The sequence below is a fragment of the Ovis canadensis genome, chromosome 1 (genome assembly GCF_042477335.2).
Source record: "Ovis canadensis isolate MfBH-ARS-UI-01 breed Bighorn chromosome 1, ARS-UI_OviCan_v2, whole genome shotgun sequence".
Classification (NCBI taxonomy): domain Eukaryota; kingdom Metazoa; phylum Chordata; class Mammalia; order Artiodactyla; family Bovidae; genus Ovis; species Ovis canadensis.
The window spans coordinates 200,666,148-200,684,252 of NC_091245.1; the positions used below are offsets into that span (position 1 = coordinate 200,666,148).

The 18,105-nt window shown below is 38.5% G+C and overlaps 1 protein-coding gene across 9 annotated transcripts in view; it reads right to left on the bottom strand.

Annotated features, from left to right (window-relative positions):
- The window catches only part of TP63 (tumor protein p63), a 266,002-nt gene that overhangs the window by 11,486 nt on the left and 236,411 nt on the right, over nucleotides 1–18,105 (bottom strand). For 4 of the 9 annotated variants that reach the window (XM_069557885.1, XM_069557868.1, XM_069557906.1 and 1 more), the window contains 4 exons: nucleotides 17,348–17,457; nucleotides 16,581–16,705; nucleotides 14,606–14,688; nucleotides 12,041–12,177 (listed from right to left, as the gene is read on the bottom strand). In XM_069557885.1, coding sequence (XP_069413986.1) covers nucleotides 12,041–12,177; nucleotides 14,606–14,688; nucleotides 16,581–16,705; nucleotides 17,348–17,457 — 455 coding nt within the window. Of the gene's footprint in view, nucleotides 1–4,201; nucleotides 5,612–12,040; nucleotides 12,178–14,605; nucleotides 14,689–16,568; nucleotides 16,706–17,347; nucleotides 17,458–18,105 lie in introns of those variants that run through there. The other 5 variants (XM_069557876.1, XM_069557857.1, XM_069557896.1 and 2 more) reach the window with 2 other exon arrangements.

Genomic DNA, 18,105 nt, shown 5'->3' on the forward strand with positions numbered 1-18,105 from the left:
AGTATTCTTGCTGGGAAAATCCCATGGACAGAGGAGCCTGGTGGGCTATGGTCCATGGTGTCACAAACAGTCAGACAGGACTGCAGCCACTGAGAATGTACATGGCACTATGTATTATACTATATATGATATTCCCTATTCAGCTGCCATTCCTGACTTTAAACTAGTGATTTCTACCAGAATTAGGGGATATAGAGTCAGAAATTCAAGACTTGAGTCTTCCTTCAGCATATATTAGAAAGCTATAGGTCTCTGTGCAAGCCAGTAAACACCCCTCACCAGAAAACTAAAATGTATGTAAACTAAATATATATATATACTTACTGCATGAGTTAGATGCTAGACATGGGGAAACTCATAAGAAATTATCTCATCTTTGAGAAGCTCATAGAATAGAGGACATATGGTGATTATAATCCAACCAACCTTGTAGAGCAATGGCGATAACTGAACAAGATAAGATGAGCAAGAATTGTACACACTATCAGACACTATCAGACATTTACAGTGAGTAATCTGTGCCCATAAAATGAAGATTGGGTTGAGCATGTAAAAGGGGAAAACCTCCCCTATGACACTTTTCAAATAAGATGTATTATTTTGTTCCTATTTGTCTCCTCCCTGTTGGAGCCATACAAACTTGCATGATCAAGTTTTGTTTGTGTGTATATCAGATTTAGAAGGCTCTGTACATGAATCCAAGTTCCAAACAAGCACGGTATAATAATGTCTGAAAAAATAACAAGTGGCTCTAACACCTGAGTGCTACAGAAGTGCTAGGCTTGGACTTCAAAGCTGCCACTCTGCATCCTCCATAATTACACAAAACATAGAAGCCTCCATCCGTATCACTGAATGAGCCTTGGCTAGAGGAATTCAAATAATAGGCTATATTTGCATAAATGAACACAACAATTAACGTGCAATTGACAATTCAGCTGTATTTTACAACTGCTGCCTTAAAGCGGGAGGGTACTGATTTCTCACTTTAGCCCTCCTCAAGAAAACAAGTTTAGATCCTTGTTGAATAAACAAGTGTTTATATAATAAACTCTCCCAATTCTAAGATTCTTCACATTACCAAGCTCTCCTTTATCCATTTTCTGAATGAGTCTCACATGGACATGGGATGGCAGGGTAGCGATGGGCAGAAATGATAATGCCTGTTGTACAGATGGGTAAATATAATACTTTAAGAAAAATGGACCCAAGTCACACACGGCTCTAAATGATGAGCTGAGAGGGCTCTTCTCTTAGCCCAAAGCATTTCATTTCATTCTGCGGCACCTTCCCAAAAGTAAGTGCAATAGGTTATATAATCAAGAAGTAGGTAAAGTAGTGAGGGAAACATAGGAGGCTGAGATAGAGCATGGAACAAAGGACAGAGTAAAGGGAGTCCTAGCTATCCCCAGGTCCACTCTACCCCTGTGCAGAAGCCTTGCATGAGTCAACACGTTTGAATATACCTAGGAACATCTGTTAAGTCCATACTGAAGTCCAAGAAAGCTCAGAGCAGGATGACCAAGAGAAACTTCACTAGGCGCTTCTTCCTTTATCTTTATCCACCACAAGTAACAAAGATGCCGGGCTGCCCAGACTCCAGAGGCAGACTGGTCCTCTGTAACCTAAAGAAATGTCTACTTATCCCTCCTACCCTCCCCAATCAGTCACAATTACAGCAAGAACTAATGGAAACGTTCCTTGAAGCATTAATGTCCACCACTAGGAAAGTGAAAGTGTATTTAAAAGCTCTGAATGTTCCCTGGACCCTTAATTATAGTGAATGCCTTCTTCCACATCCTATTACAATTCCCTTCTCCTGTTCCCTTTGTGGTCTTTATTTTTCTATAATTTTATTAGTTCATTTTAAGCCACCTAAACTATTTTTGAGGAAGGTAGGTCACAAGTCATAGATGAACAAAGAAGGAACATGAATTTTGGAGCCAATCAAAACATCTGGGTTAATATTTTAGATCTGACCCAAATCAGTTAAGGGATTTTGGGTTTTATACAAGTCTCTCCAGTCTCAATTTCTTAATCTGTAGAACAGGTATTACACTCACTCCAGAAGACTTGCTATGGAGATTAAATCAGATTATGTAAGAGTCCTGGATATTGTCCTATAAATTGTAGGTGCTTAAGAGACATTGCTGCCTTTTGCTCTTCCCTCCAGCTCCAAATGTTTAATACTTTAGTGTATAGTCAAGGGGATAAGAGGTGTCAGTTTAAGAATAGGAAGAAGTGGCAAGGACTCTTAGCTGGACAAATCTAGAAATTAGGGTGAAGAGATGAATAAGAATAAGAGAGTCTGAAAAGTGCAGAAACTTTGAATGCATCTCCTTTAATGCTGAAGTGAGTGTTAAAACTACAAGGAGAAAGGTTGTCGTCATCTGTTTATTATAAGCTTGTATGTCTGATGTAGAAAATATTCTGAACATCTCTATGTGCTCTAGAAAAGGGAGCAAAGCTGAAAAAAAATCATAACCAATTTAAAGGCCTTGAAGAACAATTTTTTTTTCCTTTACAAATATAATGTCATATTGTTTGAGCAGACAATCCTAAATATTGCTGGGGCATATTAAGAGATGGAAAAAGCGTTCAGAGACAACATAACCTGTGCTGTTATGGTTTCTGTCCCCACTCAAAAAAGAAAATGTGCACACACAATACACACAGACTAAATGGAAAAAGTAGGAATTTAGAAACCCCAGAAAAATAACAAGGTGTAAGCCTCAGGTCATTTTCTCCAGAGGCACTTTAGGTTTTTTCAGGAACCCAACATACAAAAATTAGAAAAGGTATGTTCCATGTATTTCTAGTTTTGAGTAGAAGTCCTGGTAAAATCAAGTTCTAGTTCTTCATGCTGATAACATAGGTTTCTGTGTACATTTCTAGGAATAAAATCCCATATCTCAGAACCACAAGAGAGCTTTAGGATAATCCAGGATTTAAATCCGGTTTCCAGATTCGGAGTCTAGAGAGTATCTATGTGGCAGAGAGTTAAGATTCTTAAGAAGACACAAATTCAAAGTCTTCACTGTTTTGCTGGAGATGCCTAGAATTCCACCAAAGGATTCCTTCTGTGTCCTTCAATCTTCCATTGCTAAAGAAAAGATAACTCTCTAGTGGAATCTGGCAATGTATCAGGGTGAAGCTGTCTTACCAAACCATTGCTGGAGTGCAGTCTCAGATCCTGGAAACACCACAGGTATGAGAGGGGTCAAAAAAAAAAAGAGGGGGGCGGTGGGTGGAAAAACATGGAACATGAGAATAGGAATGGTTCCTCTTGGAAATTCTGCCCAGTACCATCCCACGTGTAACTTTTCTCCCTATCTGGGGAATTTTGCTTCTAAAGACAAAAGACAGTGTTTCTTCTCCAGCTAGATCAACTGTAATTATAAAATATGTTCCATCAGCTCACATATATGCATGTATATAAACATTACTACAAACCCATTAAAAACTTCCATAAAAATTGAATTTCAGAACAAAAAGTCTGAAAGAAAGTGAAAATGTTAAAAAACTAAACACATTTACTCATCCTTTAAGGAATTTGTGAATTCCTTAAAAGGAAAGTGAAACCTGTGCCAGTGTAACAAGATAATTGATTTCACTATTCTACTTTTATCTCAAACATAAACAAGTTTTTTCTTAAGTGCTTTTCTAAGCAACTATACTATTTTTATTTAGAAAAATAGTTTTTTAAGTTTTAAAAAAGAGTTACTCAAAGATCAGAAAATGTAATTTTTTTTTTTTAAAGCATTGGACAACAGGTTCCACTACAGATTTCTGGATATTTTCTATGGCCTTTGTCACAGAAGCCAAAATATTTAATAAATTGGAATTTCACTTAAATTTCTTCTAAAGAACTTGGCAGCTGAAGATATAACCTTAGACTTGTTCAGAGATGTAACCAAATGATACTATAAGGGTCTAGCTCTTTATGATGAAATGTAACATGCACAGGGCTAAAACATATTTTCAAGTTAGTGTTGGCATTGAAATTTGTTTTTAGGATTGATGACCTTGATATAGAGTATCTTAAATAAAAACAGCAACTACTGACAATAGTGTAGATAGAACCCAAATGACCTATTCTGCTTGCTCTTTCGACTTACACATGGTACTTCAAGCACTTAAATGAAAATATTCTAGCATTTAAGAGATTTTTAAAAAAGCAAAAGAGACAGAAAAGAAAAACTTCAAGATAAACCAAGATGCAAAAGTTTATTGAAAATTAAAATCACACATCCATAAAGCAACAGCCTCAATAACAAGAAATCATTGCTGTGGTGACACAGAATAAAGAGCTGGTGACCTGGTGTGGGGAGAAGATTTTTTAAGTCTTTATATTATTATTTTTAAATATGATTTTAAAATGGAAATATATAGATCCTCTAAACTCACTGAACCAAAAAAAGTAAAGTCGTCAACTCTAATACTTGGGCCAGGAGGGTTGACTTTAACATGTGTTTACTTGGACATCACTTAGACAAAACCTAAGTGTCCTTGACAAGACAGTTTGAACAATATTAGTGATATGGGTGACTTTAGGGTCAGACTGAGGGACAGGAACTCCAGAGATGTTAATCATAGATTTGGTGTTAGGATTTTGAATTCCACTTTGGGCACTGAAGAATGATATATGGCTGCCTGGAAGAATATCACCAGGGTAGTTAAAATGACAAAAGAGGTTTACTTTCCTTGGGGTCCAAACACCAATTTGGAGGGGTAGGTCTCCAGGGTTTCCAGGAGCAAGGAAGACAAGACTATCACATCAGATGCTGACATGGGTTGTTAGTGCAGGGTCTGACACAGCATTAATGAACTTTCTATTACATATGAGGGGAGGATACTGATGATGTAAGTTCTCAAGAAGAAGAAAAGAATCATCCCCTACAGTGGCGATCGTGGTAGTTATCACCTCTCTGCCCAGCAGTACATTTGACACCTTAGCTTGTTACTATTTGCAGTATCATTGCATGACCAGCATTAAAAGGGCCTGACTGAGTCTCTCAGCCACCCACAGACAATAACAACTTTTTTTCTCCTTTTCTTAAAAAGACATCTAAGTTTGAGACCTGCTCAAAAGCTTCTTCATGAGTTTCAGAAACAACAGAAGGTAACAGAAAAGGGTTCCAATAAACATTGTTAATGCCCCTCGTCCCAACCTGAGCTCCTCCCTCCTGAGAAACAACACAAAAGCTCACAGACAAACACAGAGGTTCCTGACAGACCCATGCTAGATCTAAGGATACAAAATCTGCAGAAAACGTCCTTTCTCGTACAGTTTTGAGTCCCTTCAGAGATTTTCTCACTAATGGCTGTGTGCCTTTGAGCAGTTGGGTCTCTGAGCCAAAGCGTCTTCAAGTCCTGGTTACGAGGGCTGGATACACACACACATGCGCGCACACACAACCACATACACACACACACTCTCTCACACACACACAGAAACACAATAAACACACACGCTCAAAATACAGAGATGGGACTCTATGGGTACACTGATCGATTTGGGGGACTGGAATGTCTAAAGAAGGCGTCAGATTGTCTCGGGGTTTCTCTCCGCGGCTCCACAAGCTCATTCCTGAAGCAGGCTGAAAGGAGACTGCAGAGAGGAACCAGAGAAAAGAAAAGATGAAGGCTTAGGACTTCACATATTCAAATCCATTGAATGCAGAAACACTTCCTTCTACCTTCATGATCATAGCACAGTCAGAACAGAATGTCACAAGGCTATTTTTATTCCTTTTTCTTTACCTTTAAAATCACTCAGAGATGACATTTCAAGATTTTGAAGAAGAAAGGAGAAAACGTAGTGGTAGTTATCCAGAACTGTGAGAATCACTTGTGGAAATTTTTTTTTTAAGGCATTTTTTTCCAGATCCTTTCTGAGACCAGGTTGGAACGCAAGCATATATATATATATATATATATATATATATATATATATATATATATATATATATAGTTTTAAGAAGTTCCACAAGTGATTCAGTTGAGGACTACTGAGACAAGGTAGGTCATGATGCTTAGTACAGCATTTGGCATACTGGACGCAATTAATTGCAAAAAGGAATGCAGAGACAAGAAGTAACTTCAATCTTTTGTGAAATGTCATCTGCCCAATTATAATGCCTCATTACTGTTCCTGTCTTGCCTACCTGTGAAGTATGAAGAAATATGATCTTATCAGTCTGGGGGCTGCATCATCCTGCCTTTGTAAAGAACTATTAATGAGCATTTTATATGTGCCCAGATTGCAATGGATAAGTATCTTAATCCTTTCAGTCACAAACTTGGCCTAGAAATGCACATATCAAACTCATGAAAGCAACTTTTGCATAATGAAGAAATCAATTATGCTCAAGGATGCCAGGAACAAATCCTTTTATTTTGCTAACGGTTGTGCAACCTCACAAAGTGTTAGGGAATTGCTGCCCTGATGGCTTTTGAGTCACATGTGGTTATTCCTTGCAAAGGAACAAAGCCATTTTCCCTTAGTCAGGACTGAGATTTAGTAAATCCTCTCACCAGCAAGAATTGGGATCATCTTAAAGAAGATGCCAGAATACAACTTCTTAATAGTAGGGAAGTAATTTATTACCAACTAAAGAACAATGGCTTTGACTTTTTGTGTGGATACTACATCTTGGGGCTTCTCTTGGACAAAGGGTTGAATGAGACAACATGCAGAAATCATCTTTCAGTTATGATAAAAGTGTCTGGACCAGAGGGGTACCCACTGAGACCTAAAACTGAGCTAAGTTCTGCAGTGAGACATAAGAACTTAGAAAAGTGACTCAATCTATCTGAATTTAATTAATCTGAGGATATTTTTCATCATTACCAACTCAGAGCTAGTAACTCTCTCTCCTGACAACTTTCCAACATCTCCATGGAGTTCAAAACTAACTGAGTAAACTATAAATGCTTGTGTACTGCCATGACCTGTGAGGCTGAACTACATATTAACCTTTTCAAAAAAAATCTATGAAACTAGCAATTTCAATCAAATAATCTGGAAATGCGAAAGATGGAAGATTTCTAAGTCAAACTTAGAAATACGGTATTATCTCTCAGTGAGAAAGATTTCTGTTTTCTGCTTTCTCCCACAGTGATAATTCTGAAAATATTACTTGCTTCTCTCACAGATACATGAATTTGAAGCAAAATGATCAACATTCTTGAAGAAAACCATAGCTAGATAAGCCTAAAGAGATAGGACTTTACAATGAAACCACAAAGGTAAATAGCAACCGCTTGATACAGAGACAGAAAAGTGGGAGTAAGTGCTTACTTTGGTTTTACTAGGCTTCCCTAGTGGCTCAGCTGTAAAGAATCCACCTGCAATGCGGGAGACCTGGGTTCGATCCCTGGGTTGGGAAGATCCCCCTGGAGAAGGGAAAGGCTATCCACTCCAGTATTCTGGTCTGGAGAATTCCATGGACTATATGTTTCATGGGTCAATAGGTCACAAAGAGTTGGACATGACTGAGCAACTTTCACTTGGTTTTATTTTTATAACTTTCTTAACTAATGAAGCAGACCAAATCATTGTAAAGAGCTATATCCTTCAGATCTGATTCTGATCTTGGCTTTGCTATGAACTAGCTATGAACTCACAGGGCTAGTTAACTGGGCCTCAGTTTTCCCAGCTATGGTACAAAGAGGCTAGAACTAAGGTCTTGCAGCTCCTGTTCTGCTCTGATATTCTATGACCTATCTGACCAGTGAGCTGCTATCAGAAAGTGATCTGATCCTACAGGAGAAGGAAACATTAAGAGCTCCTCAGAATGTCCATATTTGTATTAAAATTAAAGTAAAAATCCACCCTGTAGAAACTCAAAAATAATTCTCCAGTGTTAGGCTAAGTAAAATTTTAACAAAGTAATGCTGGCTTCAGATCAGGATGAAAGCCAAGAAGGAGAGTAAATTACAGAAGGAAAAAATAATGAAAAAGAGATAGTATCGCTCTAAAGTACACAAGTCAAAAGAATTGCTAAGAAGGTTCCAAGTGGCTTCTAAAAAACTGTCTTAAGAGTTAATGTCCCTTGAAAATATGATGGTAAGGAATCTAGTGGCAAGAATGGGTCCAACTTGTCCTCTTACTAGATTTTGGCTTCTATGAACATAACTCCTTATGTTTATTCCAATCAACTAAAATAAAATTTCTTTATACATTGTATAAAACCTACTTATAGCAGTTAGAGCCACAAAAATTCAATGAAGATTTATCCTCCAGAAAGCCTATGATCATGAAGGTAATTGTGAAGGAATTTTTGAAAAAGGAAAACCATGCATAAATGAAAAGCAAACAGAGAGAAACATATACTGGGACACTCAGAGAAGCAATTAAAACTGAAAATATTTCATTACTACCTTGTACAAAATATATTCCCTTCCCACTGATTTTCCCTCCACTATAAAGAAAAGTATAAGATTGATTCCTCACCAGCATAATATTGGTACTAAATTTTTGCAAAGAATTCACAGGCTATCATAGGCATTTTCTAAGCTGATGTATTATTTTCAAATGATTGCCAGGGAATTAGATTTCTATTTTTGCTTGTCTAATTATTTGTGCTTTTTCTTGGAGATCTTCATAAAAATATAAGAGCTGAAAAAAACTCAGCTGAAGACTACAGTAACTGGAGAATTTATATAGATGTATATCAAACAATGGAGGGAAATCCAGGTATATATAATGTAACAAAGACATAATTAGACCAAATGTCTATATTTTCCAAAGATTGCATTTTTCAGTCTGTTATATTTCCATGCACAAGTTATCACAGCTAAAGTTAGCTCTTATACACTGTGGAAACAAGCAGTCAAAAGCATGCAATGGTACATACAAACGGATACCACAGGGAACTACAGGGCTACTAATTGCTCACTATTCATCTGTGACCACACATGTAAAAAGTGAAAATATGTCTCTAAACTCTTTTGAGCTTCTTAAAATAACAATTTTAAGATGTAGTTTCTTCTTTGATGAAACAGATGGTTTGATGAAATATGAATTATAATAAAATAATTTCCCTTTAGAGTCATGTCAGCCAGTTAGGCTAAAGAAGTCATAAGCTCTCTCTCTATCTAGAGACACAGAACTATGTATCCTCATGGATCCCATGTAAATGAATGCACGTGCCCTCAACTGACTGAAGTAGATTGTCTTGGCTCATAAAATCTATAAAACTATGACACAAAACTATTCTTTGTATTGTGTGATGTAGACAAACTGTTTCAAATGTCCTATAAACTTACATGATGCTGAAAACAAACTTCCAGAGGCTATTTAAGATTCAAATAGTGTTCTAGTAAGTCACTACCAAATTGTAAACTATGGAAGGGCAGGAAACACATCTGTCTCATCTCTGTTTCTAATGCTTTCACATAGCAGATTCTCAGTAAAAAGCTTGTTACACGTGTCATGTCAACTATTCTGGTCTTGGCTGATGAGGAACCATACTGTGTATCTAGATGGGCATGTCAAACTTCTTCAGCCACAAGAAAGAGGAGAGAGGGCTCTGATAAAGGCTGCTATTGTTTTGTTCTGAAATGTCACCCTAAAAGACTTCTGAAAATCTTTTAGTACTTCTCTACTTTAGGATATACAGATTAGCTTCCAAATACTGTTATTAAAAAAATATGAATGTAAAAAAGTCATGAAGGATCCACTCTTTTATCTAGAAAGAGGACTGGAAAACTATAGTGAATAGGCTAAATCTGGTCCATAAACTAAGAATGCTTTCTACATTTTTACAAGGTGGAAAAAATTCAAAAGAAAAATGTTTCATGACAAATGAAAATTATATGAAATTCAAATTCCAGTGTCCATAAAATAAAACTTTACTGTAACAGCTACTCTCATTTGTCTATATATTGTCTGTTGTTGCGTCTGTGTTTCTGAACAGGGGAGCTGCAAGAGACCATATATATGGATCAGAAAGCCTAAGATATTTGCTACTGGTGCTTTACAGAAAAAAAAAAAAAAAAAAGAAAATGTTTGCCAAACTGTGTGGTAGAAGGTCAGAATCTACAAACCACACTATTTAAAATTGACAGAACTTTTCTCTTTAACTGAAAAAAAGACAGGAAATCATGGAGCAACTACTTCAGCATTGAGTAACTCTTCTGACATTATCTTAGCTAAGTCAAACATTTCCAGGGTGAACTGAAAACTATCTGGGACTCTGTCTGAATAGCATGATATAAGTATCTTGGAGAAGGCATCTATCCGCTATGGGTCTGTAAAGGATATTACAAATCTGTTTCTTTGATCCTTGTATGAGTTTATAAGAACTAAATCAGTTTTGCACTTAAATATATTAATATATATTTCTATCTGATATCCTAAATATTATATAAGGAGTGACAATGGAAATTCTGGAACCTTGAATTCTAATTCTCCTCTGGAGTACTCTGTATCCCCAAGGAACCTCCAGATTCAACTTTCCAGTCAGCCTTACTATAAAACCTTGTAATTCTGATTTGCAAAACTTCCGTGCTAGAAGTGAATGGCGAGATCCCTTTCAGGCAAAAAAAGTCTTAAATTGTCAAAGAGCCTGAAGTCCTTTAAAGAGAGAGTATGCTTGTTTTTTGTTCTTCTGCTGCCCACTCCATATCCCATAGTCAGTAGGTACAGGCTCAGAGAACACCTCCTGAGTATCAGAGATGCAGTCCAACCTCCTCAACTGCATTTATTTTGATTTAAAATAGAAAAATAATACCTTTTTATTACACTTTTCATAGGTATTTCTCTAGAGTAGTTAATAATAAATGAGAAAAGATCCATTATTGACTGTTCATTTGTGTTCCTAATGTAAAAGACAATCTTTGTCATAGGCAAGATAGTTTTGGCTTCATTTCTTTTTGCCTGAAGTATAAAATGTCTACATTTTACACTGATCTATGGAGAAAATCCCATGGACAGAAGAGCCTGGTGGGCTAGAGTCCATGGGGTCACTAAGAGTCGGGCACGACTGAGTGACTTCACTTCACTTTTCACCTTCATGCATTGGAGAAGAAAACGGCAACCCACTCCAGTGTTCTTGCCTGGAGAATCTCAGGGACGGGGGAGCCTGGTGGGCTGCCGTCTATGGGGTTGCACAGAGTCAGACATGACTGAAGTGACTTAGCAGGAGCAGCAGCAGCGGAGACCCTGGCAATACTTTCGGTAAGGACACAATAGATTTTCAGCTCACAAGTGATTATTCTTAACTACAGAAGGGAAAGTATAAATCAGAGTTCTGATTCACCAATTTCCCTTCCTTTCATAAGAGCTAGTCTGTTCTGGTTAGGTATAAAGAACACCATCATCAAAGATCCAAGATTCAAGGTAAAATGAACATATAAATAGGTTGCATGTATATTCTAAAATGGTTGCAAAATCTGGCCTCACTGATGTTAACATGTATTGCTGGAAGACCTAGAATGAGGATGTTAAAACATTGGCGATGTGGCTCTATTTTGACCTAATGCATCCAGATTTTCCCTAATGACCAGGCACTAGGACTCTGAATCCTCAACACAGCACTCAAAGAAGTCACTTATAGTGAAAGCTATGTGCTGTCCCTAGTCTATAATGATTTTCCCAAAAGTGGATTGTGCGCATCCCAGCCGAGGGACAAGATAAGATATTGGGATGAGGAAAAACTATGTGACTTTAAACAGACACATTATCACTAGAATAGAGGGTGTATTCAAAATTCTACTATTGATAGCTGTGTATGGATCAGGGGCATAGAGAAGAAAACTAATTCTATTAGTGTGAGTCTCTTTTCAGAATTCACTTGAAATGGTTTCAATTCAACTTCAGAATATAGATGTAACTTGTCAAAGGGAGGGTTGTAAGAAACATAGAAGATTGCTGAAGCAGAAAAAGGAGTCCCCAGACCGGCTCATGTGAACCTACCAATTTCTGCTGTCTCATAACCTCACCTTTTACATCAGCCAACAACCATCCTGTGGCCAATCTGAATACACAGTCATCTTAATCACATCTGCTAAAATGACACAGGGACACACTCACTGTTTCTGAAGTAAATGCTGGTGCTGCTGTTGCTGCTGCTGCCTGTAGGTTTCAATCGTGTGCTGAGGAAGGTACTGCATGAGTTCCAGGGATTCTTTGATCTTCAGCAGCATCTCGTAAGTCTCACGGCCCCTTACCTACATAAAAGAGCAGAAGGAAAGGGACAAAAAATGGAGAACTGTAGAACCATCAGAAGTACAGTCAGTCCTCTTTATTTGTGGATTCCGTTTGGACGAATTCACCTACTTGCTAGCATCTATTTATAACACAAAAATCAATACTTCCCAGACAGGGACATAATGATGAAAAGTTGAGTGTCCCAATGTGCATGTTCCCAACTGAGGGTGAAGAAGGTGATGTTCCAACTCTTGTTTCAACTCTTATGTTGGAAATAAGTGTCCTTCTCATAGCCTATTTAGGGCCAAATTTTCTACTTTTCTGTACTTTTTGGAGGTACATTTTTTGGTTTAAAATAGTTCCCAAAGGCAGCTTCAGTGCTCTCTAGTGCTCCTAAATGCAAATACACCATAATGTGCCTTATGGAGAAAATTCATGTTAGATAAGCTTAGTCCAGCCATGAGCTGTAGTGGTATGGACTGTGCATTCAATGTTAATGAATCAGCGTGCATACGTGCAGGCATGCTCAGCTGTGTCCAACTCTTTGCAACCCCACAAACTGTGGCCCACTAGGCTCCTCTGTCTATGGGATTTTCCCAGCAAGAACACTGGCATGGGTTGCCATTTCCTCCTTCAGTAATGAATCAACAGCATATATTACATAAGAAACACACATGAAACAAGGTAATGCATTGATCAGTTGCTAAAAATGTGATCAGAAGCTCACAGGAATCTAATCCTGTATTTCTCATAGGAGCAATCATTCAGTATTTGGTCATGCAGACTTTATAAAGCATAACTACCACAGATAACTAGCTTTAACTGTAATTAAATCTGGAAAGACACAAGTTTTCAACACGGGTAAAATGTGCTTCCCTCTTTAAGAGAGTCTCTTAAAAACTTTAAGAGGTCTGAGCAGAACCAGGACTAGAGAAAGGTGAGTGGAGAACAAGGAGCGCTTGCCTGACGTGAGAGTGCGTGTCTGTTACTCTGTGCACGCTGGCACGTCGCCTGTCCCCTCCCTGCCAGAATTCAGAAATGGAAAGATTTTCCCTATCTTTTATTGGGTTAATTCCTACTTATCCCAGCTCTGGCATCATATTCTTTGAGAAGATTTTCCTGACCTCAACCTTTTAGGCCAAGTCTTCCATTCTTCCCATGAGCTCCCAGTGTCACCCTTAACATTACTGCAGTGTTGATTTCATTATTATACCTCTTTCCTCACTAGAAGACAAGGTGGTGTAAGGTAAGAATTGTACCATAATGATCTCTAAGGGTCAGAGTCTAGCATTTCTGCCATTTAGCAAATACCAACTAAATTCATGCTAAATGAAGAGGTTTTTTTTTTTTTCTTTTTCTTCACACATTTCAGTCTGGCGAATTCTTCACTAAAAATAAGATGTAACTGTTTATAGGGTATTTCTTCCAATAGTACAAACTGAAATTTCATTAAAGAAACAGCTCTTCAATGTGGTCTCTATCTCATCAGCTGAAGACACATTAGAGCCTTCAGAATATCTAGTATAGCAGGAAAATGTTTAACTTAAGAGTTCACATACCAGTTTCCATATGTGGCCTGAGAAACAAGACATTGAGAATCTCAGCTAACTCACTGTCTGACTGTTCTGCCAGCAAGCAGTCTAATTCCCTGACCTGACTGACCTTTAGGGCCTCAAGAAGGAAGGGCTAGTGAGCATGGCACACCCAAACCTGTGGCTTAATCTCAATCCCAGCCAAATCTCCTGGCCCAGCTTGTCTGTATCTCAAGTCAGTGTAGATGCCATCAAGAGCCATAGTGGTGACCAAAGCTTTGCTGCCACTCTAGATGGCAAAGACCTAAGGTGAGAAGAGCTAAATGGACTGTAACTATAATCTAAAAAAGGACACCTTGGTGACCTTGAGAGGGCTTCTATTTCTTGTAGGGATGAACAATACTCCTACACAACATTTGGGCCGAATCTCTGGCCATTCTCATATAGTTGAGGATTCTGCCTAGCTTTGCTTTTTTTTTTTTTTTTAATAGCATTCCTTAAAAGAAATCACAGGCAATACTCTATAATAGTTTATCAACTTTATGAATGCCTTCTGACAAAATTTTAGTCCTAAATTGGTATGACCAGACTGTCTAGGATCATCTTATCACTCTTCAGTAATGAAGGACAAATTAATTTTAAAGACTTGCATAAAAAGAACTCTATTAGTAGTATAGTTCCGACTGGGTGAGTAGTAAGAGGAAGAGCCCACATTATTAATCTGTCCCAGAACTTTAGAGGGGATGAATAATTTCCTAATTTTGCAAAAAACAAGTAGGTTTTCTGTTTTATCTCTCTTGCCTCTATCACCCTCTTCACATTCTCATTCACAGATAATCAAAAGATGACCACAGAGGAACAGCTCATTCAAAGCAGGTGACAATGAAGCAATCACGAGTGCCCAAGGGAGACTCACTGGTAAGTATAACAGTTCATCATCTGGGGATCTTCGTTTCTTGATGGATGTCATCTGGATGCCATGTGTGTTCTGACGGAAAGCTGGTGGAGGAAAAGTGCAAGTTTCATCCTGGGAACATTTCTGAAGCAATAATACATTGATTAAACAGACAGTAGCACTGACAGACAGTAGCACAGACAGACATTGACACTGATGAGATTAGAATTTCCAGTTCTAAGCAGCCATTCAATCAGTGATCATTATTTTTATATTAGGTGTAAACCTAACAATAATGAGAGTGGGTGGGGGGAAGGTGAGGCAAAACAGGGAGAGAAAAACGGGAGGTGGGTGTAGGGAGGCTGGGAAACGGCCTCTGGCTTAAGCAGTGCTGCAGGAATCCCTGTGTTTTACTGGAGTGTGTCTGTGAACAGCTGCTCAGCACAGAAAGATAAATTGGAATTGTGTTTTATTTTTCAGATCATTTATCTTCCAAGGAGGTAAATGCAGGCTGTAGGAGTTGTCTTGTCTGTGCATTCAACCTTGTGAGTTCCCCCCTCTCATGTTAGTACAAATATCACATAGCCTCTGACAAGCAGTCTCTGGGACCTCAGTTTTCTCTTTGGTAAAATCAAGGAATTAATTTTATATATCCCTAAAGGTTTCCAAAATTTAGAAACTATACCCAGGAACCAGAATATAGAGATCATTCTCCTACTAGAGTTCAGATAATTGTTCTTACTGAAAGTTATTGATTGGTAGGTAAATGAGGTGCTCAGGGAAGCATATGGAACTAGGCCAACAGACAGACTCGAGAATTAGGGTGGAGATATAATTATTGATAGTACATACACTATTGATAATGTATATATAAACTAAGTACTATATATACGATTGTTTGAGGAATAACCAGGGAGAAAAAAACTGGAACAGCACATCACACTGAACAGCCCAAAGAGGATAAAGTTTAGTTGTTATAACAAATTGTTCTGTAAAATTCAATACCATTTTTATTTCTTCTGCATACTAATCAGTAATAAGATGAAAATATTTTTCATGATATAATTCACCATGTGATATATTTAAAAATACTGGCTATAGTCATAGCAGGTTTATGCAAGCCATCTTCTAGAATTAAATTTCACGCTTTAGTAGCTTGGGTGGATCAATGGTTTTCAAACTCTGTGACCTGAAGAATGAGACCTCTGGGGGTGAGTACCTGACATGCAAGGGTGCTTTGAGTGAAGCATGAAACCACAGCCCACTCCTGACTCCCACCCCTTCAACTAGAAAAGTTCTGCTTTCAGCTATTTTGAGCTCCTTGAAATACTTCATTTTTAAAAAGCTTTTATTGCTTAAAAAACAAATGTGAAACCAACTGATCTAAATCATCGGCTTCACTATAAATGATGTAACTAAAGCCCTGAGTGGGTCCTACATGTCAAGGTTCAGTGAAACCCACAGCTGCATATTCCCCAGACTGTGCTTTATGAAGTACACTCTTAAGTCTCACTATTCCCCCAGACTCAGGAGGTAGGCAGGTGGCATTTTCAACCCTCACCTTCAATAACAGAAAGATAAATGGATATAAACAGGCTAAGGTACTGGTTCTCAAACTTCTGCTGGCAACAGAGGCACCTACAGGGCTTATAAAACACGGATCCCTGGGCCTCACAACCAGTACTTCTGATCAGCAAGACTGCAAACCAAGAGTTTGCATTTCTACCCAGCTTCCAGATGACGCTGATGCTACTGGTCTGGGAGTCATGTCTGGAGGATTGCTGGGTAATCTTCCATGATAATCTGCTTTAGAAAAGCTATAGTGCACACCCAGAATCCATTTCATCAAGAGCTGCAGCTTAAGGTCATAAACGTCTCTCTAAAGCCCTTGGGTCTTATTCTGCAGCTTCTCAAACATCACCCATCAGGCACTGCATCTGGAGGAGGCTTAGCCCTACCCCACTGGGCCACTACAGCTACTTACGGCGCTTCGTACCATCACCATTCTTTGTGCTGTCCGAGACCTGCTGCTTTCTGATGCTGTCTTCATCTGCCTTCCTGTCTCTCCCTGGGCAAGCACAGATCCGGGCCTCAAAGCAGCGGCGGCCCAGGACTTGCCCACTAGGAATTAAAGAGGAGAAGAAAGGGTTAAATGAAAGGAATTTGAAAAGCCCCCTGCTGGCCACCACCAGTGCACCAGCTCCACCACCAACTCACGGCTGCTTTGAGGATGGGCCCCAAAGCATTTGGCAGAACACAAAAGTGCTTACAGGCCATGAGCAATATTAGTAAATAGCATCCATTTGTTCTGCAAAGAACCTCCAAGCCATTAGCTGAACAGCTGTATTTAGCTACATATTTTGAAGGAAACTTGAGTTAAGCCAGTGGATGTCTCCAGATAAAATCCCCTTAGGCAGCTCAGACTTATTCAAAGAAACTGTTAAATGCCTCGCGGCCCACATGAAAACAAACACTGTCTAATCAGAAACTATTCCAGTCAAATGTCAAGAATTCAGGTATGAAGTGATTTGAACACCTTCCCAACTCTTTTTTTTTTCCTCTGCTACCTTTACCCACCCAGTTCTGTCTCCACTTTCTTAGATCTTTTATGTAAGTGTTTGCAGCAAGGATTTACAACACAAAGGACAAAATCTAGGGTAGCTCTCTGTTGTACATGCAAAGGTAATGATAAAACAAACACAGTTTCACTTTGCCCTCTGCCCAGAGTTTCTACAGAATGACAGTTCTGCAAATGCCACTTACTCTCTGGTTTCCAGAGTAACAATGATTAAAATTGGACGTCGGTTCATCCCTCCAACACAACTGCTGTTACACATGAAATTGTACAAGACTGTCGTGAATTCAGTGCCAACCTGGACACAGGGAGGAAGAGAGTTGGTGTTAACAATGACTTGAACTAATGTTCTTTCTTCTTAGTTCTTCCTTCTTAGTTCTCACTTAAACAATTCCATTTCTGATCAAGCGATATGCTTTCTTCTAAAAAACTATAAAACCCATGGTAGATTCTTCTTTGCCTTGGCTCTTAGGAAGCTTAAAGCTAGTATTTGCAATAGCGGACCCTCTGCACAGTATGAAAGGGTTTTTAAAAATAACCATCGTTGACCCTATTCACTTGCAAGCTGATCCATATCACTTAATTCAAACAGGGTTCATAACATATACGAAAAGTTAGAGATGAAAAAATTACTAACTATAGCAGTAATGCTCCAGGGATATTTTTATGATATGGATAACACAGTACAACATACATGTGAATGTATATTTCTATAACGAACACTCTGGAATTCAGAATTAAATAATCTAGTCTAGAAAATGAATTTATGGGTGAAGCAATCTGAAGCCTAGAGACACAGAGTTATAAGCTAGAAGTCTACAAGAAAGAGTCAGCACATCGAGGGGCTCTGGTCTCACCACTCCAGTGCTCTCTCTGCTGTCTCTTGCTGCTTTTCTAATCGGCCATCCTGTACATCCGAACCTCAACTATGAGATCCCTCTTAGGG